This window comes from Aptenodytes patagonicus, chromosome 7, assembly GCF_965638725.1.
Source record: "Aptenodytes patagonicus chromosome 7, bAptPat1.pri.cur, whole genome shotgun sequence".
Lineage (NCBI taxonomy): Eukaryota > Metazoa > Chordata > Aves > Sphenisciformes > Spheniscidae > Aptenodytes > Aptenodytes patagonicus.
In genome coordinates this window covers 35,981,898-35,998,122 of record NC_134955.1, presented here as the reverse complement: position 1 = coordinate 35,998,122, position 16,225 = coordinate 35,981,898, and the positions used below count along the sequence as shown (strand labels likewise).

General features: G+C 38.1%; 1 protein-coding gene across 4 annotated transcripts in view; it reads left to right on the top strand.

The window, feature by feature from the left end:
• Positions 1-16,225, top strand: part of EIF2AK4 (eukaryotic translation initiation factor 2 alpha kinase 4) — a 45,563-nt gene that overhangs the window by 21,779 nt on the left and 7,559 nt on the right. For 2 of the 4 annotated variants that reach the window (XM_076344886.1, XM_076344885.1), the window contains exons 19-33: positions 390-491; positions 1,106-1,156; positions 2,158-2,394; positions 3,063-3,138; positions 4,817-4,938; positions 6,106-6,155; positions 6,249-6,417; positions 6,896-7,012; positions 7,723-7,788; positions 8,344-8,514; positions 9,172-9,306; positions 9,442-9,549; positions 10,311-10,439; positions 14,316-14,402; positions 15,733-15,845. In XM_076344886.1, the coding sequence (XP_076201001.1) occupies positions 390-491; positions 1,106-1,156; positions 2,158-2,394; positions 3,063-3,138; positions 4,817-4,938; positions 6,106-6,155; positions 6,249-6,417; positions 6,896-7,012; positions 7,723-7,788; positions 8,344-8,514; positions 9,172-9,306; positions 9,442-9,549; positions 10,311-10,439; positions 14,316-14,402; positions 15,733-15,845 (1,733 nt within the window). Of the gene's footprint in view, positions 1-389; positions 492-1,105; positions 1,157-2,157; positions 2,395-3,062; positions 3,139-4,816; positions 4,939-6,105; positions 6,156-6,248; positions 6,418-6,895; positions 7,013-7,722; positions 7,789-8,343; positions 8,515-9,171; positions 9,307-9,441; positions 9,550-10,310; positions 10,440-14,315; positions 14,403-15,695; positions 15,846-16,225 lie in introns of those variants that run through there. The other 2 variants (XM_076344884.1, XM_076344887.1) reach the window with 2 other exon arrangements.

The following is a 16,225-nucleotide window of genomic DNA, read 5'->3' as shown; positions in this document are numbered from 1 at the left end:
GAAGTATATATTGCTCTCCTGGATTCCTGGACTGTGATTTTGGGAGGTGGGAGTGCATTTTTTCATCAAAGAGGATCCTGTTTATATGCAGAGACGAGCTGAATTTCAAAGCAAGAATGTTTTCAAAGTGTGAGTCCTTTATGTCATGGCAGTGCTGTGATGATGGAAGGCATTGAAGTCTACCAAATCTTAATGGATTGTGTCATTTAACAATAAATAAATAATAATTTTAAAAAAACCACCAAAACAAAACAACAAAAGAACCCACCGCTCTCTCCAGCTGTAATATACTGTGAAATTTAACCAAAACAGTATTTTTTTCTCTGCTATCATCTTCTGCAGAGAATTCACAGGTATTGCATTTAAGTTTCCATTTCTTTCTTCCTTAGAAAGCGGACCTGTTCAGTTTGGGTATAATATTCTTTGAAATGTCTTACCATCCCATGAGTACTGCATCAGAAAGGATCTTTGTTCTTGGTCAGCTAAGACTGGTAAGTACACAGGTATAAAAGATACTGATTCTGTGCATCAAATAGTTTGTTAATAGAAGTAAAAGGATGCAATACAGAGCAAAAATGTTTCCATAGGGAGTGCTTAAAAAAAAAGTTTATATAATGAAAAGTGAACAATAAAATTGGAGCTGGTGCTGATACTCCCTTAATGCACTGTGGATTCCCTAATGGTATTACCATCAGTCAGTGTTCTGTCTGTGAAATTAATTTTTATAGTGCAAAACATTAGAGGTGTAAACGTCAGATAAAGACATCATGGCTTTAGTACACCTGGGTTTAGACCCGGTGGGTCTCTCTCAGGAACCAGTTGGTATTTGTAGTTGGTAAATGCTTGAGATTATGGGTTGTATCTTCATTGTACAAAACATCATAAAAGCATTTCAGTGACATTCTTTTTCATTCTAGCTCTTCAAACTAAATTTGCAATGTGGTTTTTCTGTTTGTTTGTTGGTTGGATATTTTTTTACCCATGGGCAATAAAAATGCTTAGTTTCTCTGTTTAAATATGTAGAACTTAAAAATAAGACTAGCCTGAGCAAGCTGGACTGCCTGTTATAATTCAAATGTGCTTTTTGTTTTTGTTTTTTTTATAGCCCACTATTGTATTTCCTAAAGACTTTGATGAAGTCAAGCATGCAAAGCAGGTAATTTTGAAGACATTTTAACTATTAGGTATTCCCTGTCAAGAAATGTTAATTACCGTTTTTCCCACTTAATTTTAAATTAGTAATCTCTGCCAAGTTCTTATTACATGACATTAGAACAAAGTAAGGGGGGGAAAAAAAAATCTCAAAAGAATATACTAAGTTGACGTGGAAATATACTTATCTACAAAATTCCCTGAGCACAGTCATAAAGAAATACGGAGTTCACTGGCATACCTTTTAAGCTCTGAGGGACAATTTTGACTTTCAGGCTCAGACAAATGGCAGCTATATTGTTTAACTCTTAACTTAAACTTCTGAAAGAAATCTGTGTCACAGAACAGAAAGAGGTGTGCAAGCTAAATTGACTGCTTTGAGTTTGAAAAGAGCTGCCAAGAGCTGTTCTGGATGCCTCCATGGCACAGAAATGAAGTGATAAGTTGCAGTGTAAATCTTTTCTGGACCATCTAGATGACTTTTTCCTTGCGCTAGCGGACTCTTTTGTTGACCTTTAGCATTAGCTTTTTGTCTGTTATACCTGTGAAACAGCAATCTGCCTGTTACTAGTACCATAAAAATGTTTCCATCTTGCACAGTTTACTGAAATATGCCAGGAAGATTCCCCCTTCTTTAATATCTGTAACTCTCAAATCTTTGCTGTTATGCCTATGATTCTGCTTTCTCTTAACTTTGTTGATAAAGAGATGCCAGAGCTAGCATAACATAGAACAACAAAGGATACTACATATTTTGTCATCCTGGGAGGTACATTTCTAATAATTTTTGTGTTTTAGTAGATTTTATTCAGATAATAACACAATAGAAGATACTTAAATTTAATAAGCAAAGAATATCCACCCCAGAGATTCAGATCCTGCTTTTTTTGTCCCCTGTAGAGTCTCACAATTTTTTTATTAATGTGATGTGACTAGGAAGTTTGTTGTAAATACTGCTAATATATACAATTTTTCTAAACTATAAAATTTTGGTTTAATTTTTAGAGATCGGTTATTACATGGCTTCTGAACCATGATCCTGCAGCACGACCAACAGCTGTGGAGCTGTTAAAAAGTGAACATCTTCCACCACCACAAATGGAAGAGTCTGAACTCCATGAAGTACTCCACCATACCTTAGCAAATGTGGATGGAAAGGCCTACCGGACTATGATGAGTCAGATATTTTCACAGCGTATATCTCCAGCTATAGACTATACCTATGACAGTGATATGCTGAAGGTTTGTAGGTGTTCAGGGGATGCGTGGGTTTTTTTTTTTCCTGTGTTGGATTAAAAAAAAAAAAAAAATGTTTATATGGGTAAACTCTAACATGTTTGAGAGAATTGCATTATGTCTTAAGATTAACCTTCGCATTAGTTCCCATTTAAAGCTACAGTCTGTACTACGTGGGCTTGAATAACCACTTACCATTTGAACCTTACATTCATTCTTCAATGAAGAAATGAGCAGTGTTTGATTGTAGTAGCTAAAGCTTTAAGCTTATGTCCAGATGATTACTTTCTTTACTCTGAATTTCTGTCAAACTAATGGTACTTGCATCTGATTGCCAACAGAATGTGTTGCCTCTGACTGTTTTCTTCCCTTTCTAATCATGGCAATCAAAGAAATCTTTCTCGGTTTCTCAACTCTTAAATCTTCCTAAATCTAAAGAAATACAAGGTAACACAGTACAACAATGCTTTGTATAAGTGTAGTTATCTTGTATTACAATTATTTTATTAAATTGTTTTGTATTTACAGTTATTTCATTACAATTTATTATAGTGGAACGAGATAGCAGAATACTTATTCGCCTGTATTACATGGAATGATTGCCTATATTACATGGAGTGTTCATGGCATATGAATTGAATTATATGTGTACTTTTTATTTGTGATGGTTTCAGGGTAGTTTTTCTATTTGGGCAGCCAAGATACAGCAGCATGTATGCGAGGTTGTCAGCCGGATATTTAAAAGACACGGTGGGTGTTGTTACAAAAGTCATTCATTTCCTTTTTTGTGATTGAATGGATTTAAGAGAACGGAATGGTTTTACTGCTATCACATGAGTTGGAAAGTATGTTCAGTAGTTGCATATCATTTGAAGTTTTACTTTTTTTTTTTTCTTGCTGTTATTTCGGCATCCCAGTAATAGCTGTTAACTTCAAATCTGAATGATTTAAATTTTCTACAGAAAGAACAGGGAAAAATCTTGATCATATCTTTGAATGCATTTGGTTGTTCTGATAAATCTGTATGAGCTGTTAAGAGGTAGGGAGTGTTACGTAAAATGTAGATCTGAATATAAGGATAGCTCTACAGTGAAAGACCAAGTATCCATGTAGCACAGTAACCTCTCTTTGAACATAGCCAGAATGGGAATGGCCTAAGAAACAGCGTGGAAACAGAGCGAGTGTACAGTGGTACTTTCAGTGATGCTGCTCTTAGCAATGATTTGCTGTTCAGGAACTTCCTGAGCCAGAGCTGGTGTCATGGTTTAATAGTCTGATGGTTTTTCTTTCCAGGACTCTATCCAGTCATTAGTAATAGTATTTGCTTAAAATTAGTTTTTAAGAGAGGAAGAAAACTTATGCACACACTGTCACATTTGAAATGTTATAAATTGTATTTTTATAGGCGTTCATAATACTATTTCATGTAAAAATAGAGAATTTTAAAATAGAAACTGGGAGATTTTGTAATATATCATAATCTGATTAACCATGATCAGGGTTTGGCAATACAAAAGAATGAGAAACGCGAAGTCAAGTAAGGAGAAGTTACTTTTATCCCCCCCCCCCCCCCCCCATTTAAAGCTTGGCAGACTTTGGAACATGTTGGTCAGCATTTTATAGATTGAAATGTTTCCATTCTTTTGGAAGAAAACTGGGGGGTTTTGGATATATATTTCTTCCATTAGATTGTATCTGCCGTCTGTAATGGTTAGAAGCATTTCCTTGTATTTGGGGCTTTTTTTTTTTTTTTACCCTAATGTTTATGTTGAAATCTAATTGAAGACATGAGTAAAGCTTCTATAATAAAATAGCTGTTTGAAAATGGGTAGAGAATTTAAAACAGGAAAGTATTTTTCAGTGATTAGTGATATTATTGTTAATAGTAAGGCTTCAATGAAGATTGGATTCATACAGATAGATGGTTGCAAAATATAGCCAGAAAAAAAAGGTATTTATGAGGTGTTAAAGTGAACCATAAACATTTCTAGTGCGTTTTTAAGACACAGGATGCAACATGTCTGAACAATATTTGTTCTCTATGGAAGTGCCTCTAGACCAAAACAGTACTACTGGTATCTGTAGAGTTTCTCATCTGTTTCGTACGCATGCTTTTGTGAAAGGTGGTGTTTAAAGAGGGAGGGCAAGGTGAGGATTCTGCTGGGGCTGTGGAATTGGCAGTTCTCCTCTGTTTCTCTGTGGGCTGCCTGCTGAGCCCAAGAAGCGTGCAAGATAGAACATCAAAGTTTGTTTGATGGCTTTCTTTAAACACTGGAAGAGGAAAGTCTATTAAGGACACTTAAAATAATGTAATTTTTAAAAGGTATTGGTTGAGATTATCATGCCCTGCAAAGTTGTTCATGAGCTTGTAAAGAGCAGATGTTACTTCTGAAATGGCAGATAATAGTATTTTACTGGTTTTGTGCAGGAGCCATCAAGCTGCATACTCCACTGCTAATGCCCAGAAATAAAAAACTATACGAACATAATGAAGCTTCATATTTTATGGATCACAGTGGGATGCTGGTAATGCTTCCTTATGACCTCAGAGTAAGTAGTATCATCTCTGCAGGCAAAGCTGGGTTTGAAGAGTGCTGTGGTGTTTGTAGATACCTTTGATTCACTAGTCACAAATTTTGGTTTAGGCTTATGCTTCTTCTGACTGCTGAAGTAGTGTATCTTTTGGTGTCTGTTCCTGTATTCCTTAATGCTGTACTCCTGGTCTTGACAGCTGGAGCCCTGGCCACGTAGAGAAGAAATAGACTTTTTTTTTTCTTTTTTCTTCTTTTTTTTTTTTTTAAACACAGATGAAAATCATGCCGTATTATAAATGTGATAGATGTCACTGCTCGTTTATTTCTTTTGTGGTTTTTTTTCTTGCACATATAAGAGAAAAGACTTTTCCAATGGCCAGTGAAAATTCTAATATTCCCATCCCTTTCTTATTTATATCTCTTTATAGAGAATGTGGGTAACAGTCTGTCCAGTTTTATCTTCCTCAAACAGATGTTGTCAAGGATCACTCTACTCTTGAGAGGAATTGCTGTTTGCGCAGTTCAAATTTTACTGTCTGGGATTCCTCTATCAGTAATACCCACTTATATGCAATGTTGGCCTAATTAATTACCTTGCACTTAACTAAACACCTAAATGCTTTAACTTATATTTTTTGTTTATTATTGACGGTTAAAGAACCTGACTTTTCATATTCCATTTCATTAATTTAAGGTCAGTTTGACTCACCCTTCCTTTGCATTTATAACATCAAGCTATACAATATGATTCACAGTTAAGGATTTGTGCAGGATCTACAAAATCGATCTTTCTTTTGGAATTACTTGTTTTGGAAAACGTGCTGACCAAAGACTTCTTAAAAAATACTCCTTTATATCTTTATGTAAACAGCAAAATACCTGCTTGTACACTTTAATATGCTCATAGCTGATTTATGATGCATTTTGCATGCATTAGGGTAATTAAGAAATGTCCTTGTGTCCCTCTCCAAGCTCTTCTAGGAACTTGGCGGGGGGGATGTTTTTATTTAAAACTTGCAGCAAGGATGATTAGATTAATACTACTTGGCTATGGCAAATATTTAAGGTATTATTACACATGTGAGTACAAGTGTTACTGCATGGTAGTAATTCATCTCCAGTTTCATAGCCTAGTCAGACTGAATGTTTTGTTTCAACAATTTTCATGTATTCTGTTTTTCAGATTCCTTTTGCAAGATTTGTAGCTAGAAATAACATATCAAACTTGAAAAGGTAAGGGGCATAGACATGACATTTTTCACAGATGCCATGCTTTATGACAGTGACCACTGAAGATGCTGATTCTTTCTTCAATGTTTCCGTTAGATACTGTATAGAGCGAGTTTTCAGACCTCGGAAGTTAGACCGCTGTCATCCCAAAGAACTCCTAGAATGTGCATTTGACATCGTTACATCTGCTGGAAATAGCTTTTTGCCTATAGCAGAAACAATTTATGCCATTTCAGAAATCATTCAAGAGTTTTCAGTGCTACAGGTAGATTCTCTAATCATCCCCTTTGCTGTCTTTTCCATCCTAAAATTTTAATCTAAGTAAATATTTAGTCTAATGTGTTTAAAAAGGATAGTTCCTTTAACCCTAACAAGTACAGAACTGTTTTCACATTTTATCGATAGTTAGTTACTGAACACTGTTATTTAAATAAAAAATGTTTCATAGGTAAACTTAAAATGAAGCATAGGTTTGTGTGCAAAGGAAATATTAATTGAATCCTTACAGTGCCACTGAAATAACATCTGTCTTCTGTCAGGCAAGTGATTATTGTAGAATGGGACAAGCCTTGCCGTTCTTTAGTTATAGATGGAAGGTAAGGTGGTGGAAGGAGAGGTCTGAAGTTAGTTTTGAACTATTATTAAAAGTTTAGGAAACCTCTTTTTTTTAAGCAAAATGGAATGCAAGTAAAACTTTTTTCTTTCTTTCTTTCTTCCTTTCTTTTTTCTTTACCCTTCGTTAGGAAAGAAATTACAGTATTTACTTGAACCACACTGCCTTACTGAAAGCTATACTTTTGCACTGTGGGATACCAGAGGATAAACTCAATCAAGTCTACATCATTCTGTATGATGCTGTGGTAAGATATTAGTTATTAATCTAATTTCTGTAATCATCGCTGTAGAGTATCTTACTTCGTGGAGCCATTTCTAAAAATGAGTACCAGCCCATTGCCAGCATAACAAGGAATATCCTGTTGTTATATAAAAAGGCTGGCTATCTTTGGGCTGTAAACTTAGATTAATTACTTTTCTGTTACTTCTGGATTGGGATGTTTTAAGATGATATTGAAATGTGTATGAGAGAATTACTTACCTTTATAATTAAAGATCTGGTAGACTATTCAATAAAAACTTTAAAATGTATCTTAATATCATGTTAGTCTCTTCTACCTTATAAGCAGAGAAAATAGATTAAATTAATTTGAATAATTAAGGTAGTGTTTAAATCCCAACAAAGTGCCTTTTTTATTTCCTTTCATTTTATTCTTTTTTTTGTTTATTAATTTAGATAAGCATTTCAGTATTTATGTAGAAGTGCTTTTCAACAAAGTTGGTATTTTTATACTTCTTGTTGCTTCTTGAAACCAAGCCAAATATGGCCTCGCTACAAGATTGGTGGAAAATGTGTTATTTATTGGTTTTGTTCTTTCACAGTATTATTGCAGTTTGTAAATGCAACATTTAATTAAAGGTATTGGAAAGTTGTATTTTAATTCTTCTCAGCAATAGTAATTTTTTTTTTTGGTAACTCAGTTGTTGAATACCTTTGAATCTGTTTCTCTTGCAGACTGAAAAGCTAACTAAAAGAGAAGTAGAAGCCAAATTCTGTAATCTTTCTCTCACATCAAATAGTGTAAGTAATTTTAATTCAGTGTTAATTTCCCTGTAACTTGCCATAAGTCAGTAATATTTTATTTACTTTGCAATTTAATCAACCAGAGTAAGAAAAAAAACCTGTAACATCTGCTGTTCAAAATAGACCAGTGTCTTTGGAAGTGGTCTGATTTTTGTTCTCTGTTCTCTCTGGAAGTCGGTATTGCAACTGTCCAAGCTTCCTTCTTCTTTTAAACATATTTTTCAGACTGTGGAAACAATTAAAAGGTAAACAGAATACTGTACAGTGGTATTTAGTAAAACAAACTGACAGAAACTTTAAAAAAAATAATTGCAAATCTTGATGAATGTACATAAAGAGTTGAGGTTAACTTCTGGACACCCTGATGAGACTTGTGCCTGTCCATTCCTTTCCTCAACTCACTAGGTAAAAACAGGCCGCTGGGCAAAACAAGCAAAAAAGGCAGATATTTTACTCACACCAAGTCAAATATTTTTCATTTTTTTGGATGTGACCTATTATGAGCGCTGTCAGTGGTGCTACCTATGTCTTTTATTTGATTTTTGTTCTTAGCTTTCTCGACTCTACAGATTCATTGAGCAGAAGGGAGAAGCAAGTAATGTATTTCCATTTTTAAACACAATGATAAAACAAAAGCCAGGTGTCACTCAGCTGTTGAAGCATGGCATGAAGGATTTAGAGGAAATCGTTGGTCTGCTAAAGCAACTTGGAATAAAACTTCAGGTTTGTAAAATACTCTGCTGATAAGTTAATGGATTTATAGGCTGCTGGGCCTCGTAACTAGCCAGAAAACAAAGTAATGATATTTTAGAGTAGAAAAAACACATCAAAGTGTCTTTTGATGGCAAGTAATAATACTGGCGTTGGTTGGTTGGTTGGTTTTTTTGTTTGTTTGATTTTTTTTTTTAATTTATTTAAAAAAAAAACCAAAAAACCCCACGCATTTTAAGAATAAGACCTCTTCCAGTCAGAAGTCTCTGGCTTAATTTCTATCTAATGACATGCAGACTTCCCCCCCCTCCCCCCAACCAAGATTGAAGACATCACCTAGAACATAAAGGATTTTTTTAAATTTTGAAACAAACTATAAATATTTTAAAAATACAAAAAGCTGATGACTACTAAAGGCATCCTGTCCTCCACCTTCCTTGAGGCTTGCTCTTTGGGTTTTGTGCTGTAGGTCTTTTGGGCTGCTTTAAGATTAAAGCATCATTTCCTTATTTTTAATTGTGTATTAAATTTTTGGAGATAAGGAGTGTTTCTGTATGTGTTCCTTACAGGAGAACAGTGTTTTCAATCTATACTGCTAATGGGAAATTAATTATATTAACTGGTCATATTGATAAGGGTCTTGCACACACATTCATTTTTATTTTACAGGTTTCTATAAATCTGGGACTAGTTTACAAAATACAGCAGCACAATGGTATTATCTTTCAGTTTATAGCATACATCAAAAGAAGACAAAGAACTGTGCCTGAAATCCTTGCTGCAGGGGGCAGATATGATCATCTGGTATGTGCTCACCTCTTTTAATGAATTTAGATTTTTTTTTTCTTTTTAAAAAACAATGAAAAAATGAAAAACCTTTTTAACATTTTGCAAAGATAACTATTTGGGTCTTCCATTTTGTTTTTGTCTTGTTTCGAGATTCCCCAATTTAGAGGGCCACAGACGGTAGGACCAGTTCCTTCAGCTGTTGGAGTCAGCATAGCTATAGATAAAATAACTGCTGCTGTTTCCAGTGTGGAGGATTCTGTAAGTCTCTTTTTTGGGAGGTGGGGAGTTTTGTTTGTTTGTTTTACTCCTGACAGTTCAGTAACCTAATTGTAGCCACAGATGGGCAAAAAATAAGATGTTCAGATGTGTTCCAAAATAATACCATACTGAAACAGAGAGCAAACATCAAGATGACCTGTTCTGTGTTTCTCTACATAGAATTATTTAGTAAAATAAGAATTAGGGGAAGAGAGGATCTTCAGACTTTATACCCTTTTATTTTTAATTTAAATGGGACGTTTATCTCAGCCTGTGCATTGTTTCAGATGGAAGAGTACAACTGTATATTTTAGCTAATGAGCGTTACTTCGCCCCTACCACTTCTTCTGTTATAAAAGTATAGAAGGTGGAGATGGAGGGAAACTTAAGAAAATGGACTGCTTTGTACAACGTCACACAATTTCACTTGGTTGTGGAATGTGTATTTTATTAACTTTTCTTTATAAGAATAAATTAAAATTGCTAAGCAGAGTGGGAAGGAAAGAACAATAGGCTAGGATATTTTGCAAGCTGAGGTTGTGCAGATGCTTTTCATCAAAGATTAAGCTTCAGTGACTTTCAAACATGCTTAGGTAGATTGTGGTTCTAAAAACAGGTGGATTTAACCCCTTTTTTTCAGCTTGATGCATTTTGAAAAACATTAGTGTATTTATCCTTCTTTGTTACTTTAACTACCTTATGAAGGGGAAAAGGTGATCTTGTGGCTAATATTGTTCCCCTTGTTTTTACTTTCCCTTCAGGTTTCTGTCAGCTCATGTGACCTGCTGGTTGTAAGCATTGGTCAGATGTCAATGGGTAGAGCTATCAATATTGTTCAGAAACTCTGGACTGCAGGAATTCCAGCCGAAATAATGTATGACTGGTCCCAGGTAGAATTTCTATCTCCGTGTGTTAACTATATTGTTGTTCTCTAAGATTAGTGAAGCTTGAGACCATCCTTTTTCAATTTTTTTTCTAGTTTTTATTGAGTTACATACTCCTAAAACTGAGCATGTAGGGTGCTATTCAGATACAATAATGTTAAGAAAGTCTCACTGGCCTTGCAGCATTCTTCCTCTCTACCTCCCAGCATGTTTAAAAGTGTGATGGAGGATCTTTGTGCGCTCCTCAGAGCACAGAGGAATTAAGTGACCTTCCCGAATTATACACCAAGTGTGGAGTCCAAGGCCTATTGAAATCAAGGGGGAAAGTAGCATAATGAATTTAAAATGAGGCCAGTTAGCTCCAATTAAGTGAAGTGAGGATGCTTCAAAGCAGAAGCATATTTTGTACCAATGAAGGCAATAAATTTTCCTTTCAAGGAGGGCTGCAAATAGCATCCCTGAATTAATGAGTTAATCCTTAATAAAGGGCATGTCTGGAACAGAACAGTAGCATCAACTCTTAAATATATCCAGATGGCTGAAGACTATCAGGTACAGAGGGAATATTGACATCATTCTACTGTTAGAAAAACAGCTTAGTAAACTGAGCTACTAGATATGCTATGGGGTCCCCATGTGGTCCCTGGAGAGATGTGTGGCAGAAGGGAGAGAAAGTGGCAAGCTGAATTGTGCCCTTTTTTCTCCAGCTGAAACCAAGCAGACCTTTAGCCACTACTGCCTCACTGGAGTAGTGAGCTACATGGCAATGCTGAAGTCCCTTTTAATAGTGGTGGCAGTTACCTGAGGATTATGAGTTTGGTTCACCTTCAAGTATGCCAGTTGGTGACTAACAAAAGAAACACTGTGCAGTTGCCCATTTTGAGTCATAGAATCATTGAGGTTGGAAGAGACCTCTAAGATCATCGAGTCCAACCATCGACCCAACACCACCATGCCCACTAAACCATGTCCCTAAGTGCCTCATCTACTCGTCTTTTAAATACCTCCAGGGATGGGGACTCAGCCACTTCCCTGGGCAGCCTGTTCCAATGTTTAACCACTCTTTCAGGAAAGACATTTTTCCTTACATCCAATCTAAACCTCCCCTGGCACAACTTGAGGCCATTTCCTCTCGTCCTATCGCTAGTTACTTGGGAGAAGAGACCAACACCCACCTCACTACAACCTCCTTTCAGGTAGTTGTAGAGCGCGATGAGGTCTCCCCTCAGCCTCCTTTTCTCCAGGCTAAACAACCCCAGTTCCCTCAGCCGCTCCTCATAAGACTTGTTCTCCAGACCCCTCACCAGCCTCGTTGCCCTTCTCTGGACACGCTCCAGCACCTCAACGTCCTTCTTGTAGTGAGGGGCCCAAAACTGAACATAGTATTCGAGGTGAGGCCTCACCAGGGGGCACGATCACTTCCCTACTCCTGCTGGCCACGCTATTTTTGATACAAGCCAGGATGCCATTGGCCTTCTTGGCCGCCTGGGCACACTGCTGGCTCATGTTCAGCCGGCTGTCGACCAACACCCCCAGGTCCTTTTCCGCCAGGCAGCTTTCCAGCCACTCTTCCCCAAGCCTGTAGTGCTGCATGGGGTTGTTGTGGCCGAAATGCAGGACCCGGCACTTGGCCTTGTTGAACCTCATACAGTTGGCCTGGGCCCATCGATCCAGCCTGTCCAGGTCCCTCTGCAGAGCCTTCCTACCCTCGAGCAGATCAATGCTCCCGCCCAACTTGGTGTCGTCTGCAAACTTACTGAGGGTGCACTCGATCCCCTCATCCAGATCATCGATAAAGATATTGAACAAGACCGGCCCCAGTACTGAGCCCTGGGGAACACCGCTCGTGACCAGCCGCCAACTGGATGTAACTCCATTCACCACAACTCTCTGGGCCCGGCCGTCCAGCCAGTTTTTGACCCAGCGCAGAGTACACCTGTCTAAGCCGTGAGCCGCCAGCTTCTCGAGGAGAATGCTGTGGGAGACAGTGTCAAAGGCCTTGCTGAAGTCCAGGTAGACCACATCCACAGCCTTTCCCTCATCCACTAGGCGGGTCACCTGGTCATAGAAGGAGATCAGGTTGGTCAAGCAGGACTTGCCTCTCATGAATCCGTGCTGGCTAGGCCGGATCCCCTGGTTGTCCCGCTCATGCCTTGTGAGCACCCTCAAGATGAACCGCCCCATAATCTTCCCCGGCACCGAGGTCAGGCTGACAGGCCTGTAGTTCCCCGGATCCTCCTTCCGGCCCTTCTTGTAGATGGGCGTCACATTGGCAAGCCTCCAGTCGTCCGGGACCTCCCCTGTTAACCAGGACTGCTGATAAATGATGGAGAGCGGCTTGGCGAGCACCTCCGCCAGCTCCCTCAGCACCCTCAGTTGGATCCCATCCGGCCCCATAGACTTGTGAGCATCCAGGTGGTGTAGCAGGTCATTGACTGCTTCCTCTTGGATTATGGGGGGTTCATCCTGCTCGCCGTCCCTGTCTTCCAGCTCGGGGGGCTGAGTACCCTGAGGATAACCGGTCTGCCTGTTAAAGACTGAGGCAAAGAAGGCATTGAGTACCTCAGCCTTTTCCTCATCCTCGGTGACAATGTTCCCCCCTGCATCCAATAAGGGATGGAGATTCTCCTTGGCTCTCTTCTTGTCATTAATATATTTGTAAAAGCTTTTTTTGTTGTCTTTAACGACAGCGGCCAGATTGCGTTCTAGCTGGGCTTTTGCCTTTCTCATTTCCTCTCTGCATGACCTAACGAGATCCCTGTACTGTTCTTGACTCGCCTGCCCCTTCTTCCACAAGCGGTAAACTCTCCTTTTTTTTCCTGAGTCCCAGCAAGAGCTCCCCGTTCAGCCAGGCCGGTCGTCTTCCCCGCCCGTTCTTCTTACGGCGTACAGGGACAGCCTGCTCCTGCACCTTTAAGACTTCCTTCTTGAAGATCATCCAGCCTTCCTGGACCCCTTTGCCCTTCAGGACCGTCTCCCAAGGCACTCTCTCAACCAACGTCCTGAACAGGCCAAAGTCCGCCCTCTGGAAGTCCATGGTTGCGGTTTTGCTGGCCCCCCTCCTTACTTCACCAAGAATTGAGAATTCTATCATTTCATGGTCACTAAGCCCAAGACGGCCTCCGACCACCACTCATGTGCTGCAAAGCAGACAGTTTTGAGCTCACTCACTTAATTGCCTGACTTTTTTGTAGTCTTTTGCTATAACATTTCTGACGGTTTCAATCCCTCAGAATTGAAAAAAATCCAGATCATTATGCTTTTCCTATGATCACCCTGGGTTCTCTTCTTTTTGCAATTCTTAAGGAATGAAGATTTGGGTAGTTCTTGCCTCTGTCTAATGCTGTCCTGCAACCCACTGCTAAGTCAGCATAGCAAGCCCTTCGGTAAGCTCAGCACTGAGAATGATGTAAGTCAGCCTCAGGTTTACATGAAACCCAGCTGGAGTCAGCTTTCATGACAGAGTACCAGTTGTGCAGGACTGAGCTATTACTGAAAGTTGCAGGCAGTGGGGTGGTAACTGTTTGATTGACGTTACATTGCACATTTTTACAGTTATCTAGACCCTGCGCTTCTAGATCCAGCTGGCCCTTCCATGTGGGAACCAGGACTGCAGGGTCTAGGCGTTCTCTCTGTCTAGTGTAGACTTAGACAGATTTCAGTTTTTAAGGAGCATTAGGTGGATAAATATATGCATAATGAAGTTTCACCTCCTGGACTTGTTAATAAAGCTTTCCTCTCTCAGAAACTTACATAATCAGTGTAACTGCTGCATACAAAGTTATTTTTTAATTAAGGACAGGAGACTTTGATTACTTAAGTGATCATTTTATAATCTGTCAAATTTCTGTCCCATTCCCCTTTCCCTTCTTCCCATTTTAGTCCCAGGAAGAACTGCAGGAATATTGCAGATGCTCTGGGATTACATATGTGGCTCTTGTGTCAGGTAAAGAAGGAAGTCATGTGAAGGTAAGTGTGGACAGGAGGATGCTTGATGGTGTTTCAGATTTATAATCTGTTGTTCTACTTTTTTTTTTTACAATCATTATTATTTTCAATAAAGTATTTTAAGTAGATGGAATTCAAGTAAATACAGTTTCAGTTGCCAAGTAGTAGCTGAAGAAGCCTGCTTTTTATCCCTCCGTAACAGTGTTATTCACAGACCTCCTTTCCTCTAGGGAAGTCCAAAAATTAGTGCAAACATTGCTTGACTTCGAGTCATCGGTGTCTTTATGTGGAAAAAGGTTTCTGTTGTCTCTGATTTCTTTGAACTACAAAATGAATTAGTTGACTCAGTGATCTTTCAGTTGGCAGCTTTCCATATTACAAAACAAATGTAACTAAAACGTAAATCTAAAAAAATCCATGTAGTTCAAACAGGCAGAGTCTGAACCACACTCCTCATCTCTCTAAGCTAAGGTTAAGATGGAAAGACTGGACTGTGTCACAACATGACTTACCGCCTCCTGTGCTCTGCAGCCTGTGGTTCTGGAACCTTTTTAGAAGTTAAAAGTTTTAAAATATTCTTGATTCTGGATCATTATTCTTTGAATAAAGATTCATTCTTTGACTGAAAAAAAGAAAAAAAAGTAACCATTTGACAGCATCCAGCGCGAGCATGTTACCTAGTCAATGTGCATTACTAAAATATTTTTCACTTGTTATTCACTCTCCTTGTCATTGTAACAGAGATAGCAAATAACTGTATGAACTAGTAGATTTTGATGATGAGAATGCTATATATCAGTGTCTTCCACAAGACCATTACAGAGCATTCTTTTAAATATGGCTTTATTGAAGCAAAACCAACAAAGAACATGCTAATGAGGTGAATGGTGTTGTTACTGATTAATCTTTTCCCAGTAAAGATGGAGCAGATATTCTGAGTTTTTAATGTTTGAGTCTAACTCTTGCAAACTGGAAGGTAAGCCTTATTCTAACATAATTCCTTAACTAAAAAAAAAAAAAAGCCCAAAACCAAATATGCTATTATTAATATGGTATTTACACCTATAAATCATTCTGTTAAAAAATTAATTATCACATTAAATACAAGTAGCCAAGCTAATTTAAGCTTTGGGAATGCAGAGGAAATTAGTTGGTTGAAAGAAAAAAAAAAAAAATCTGATCAAAGATTTAATTGGCAGTGATTGATTGGTAATGATGATAGCTTTCTACCTTTGACTGCTTCACCTTTAACGGGTGAATAATCCAGTTTGGTTTTGATTAAATTTGATAAGTTTATTCATATGCTATTTTAAGAATCAACAATCTTAAGAACCACTGAACTACATCATAGGTGAAATCCTTTGAGAAAGACAGACAGACGGAGAAAAGGATTTTAGAATCTGACTTAGTAGATCACCTGATCCAGAAACTGAAAACTAAAATCTGTGACGAAAGATGCAGTAGGTAAGTAGCATAACATGTCAACGTGAATAGTCAAAATCAGAAGTGAATGTAGGTTTGTTTTCATGAAATAATTTTAAGATATGCTCAGTTAAACGTTGATTTTATTTGATAAAGAGCTTTGCTGAATTTCTTTTGAGGGGAAAAGAAAGCAAAAGGCTTGGTTATAGAATTTTATTGAGACTAAAGAGACTGGTTTCCCTAGCTGCTGCTACGTTCAAACATCCATAGTGCTTCATAAATTAAAGGCCATGTGGTTATCCAGCTCAAATACTACTAGAACACCAGTATTGGACTTGCAGGCAGTCCTGCCGTACAAACCTGTTACTGACCAGAAGTCCGTTACATTCATGTACTGTGTAATCAAAGAAGTAAAGCAGCAA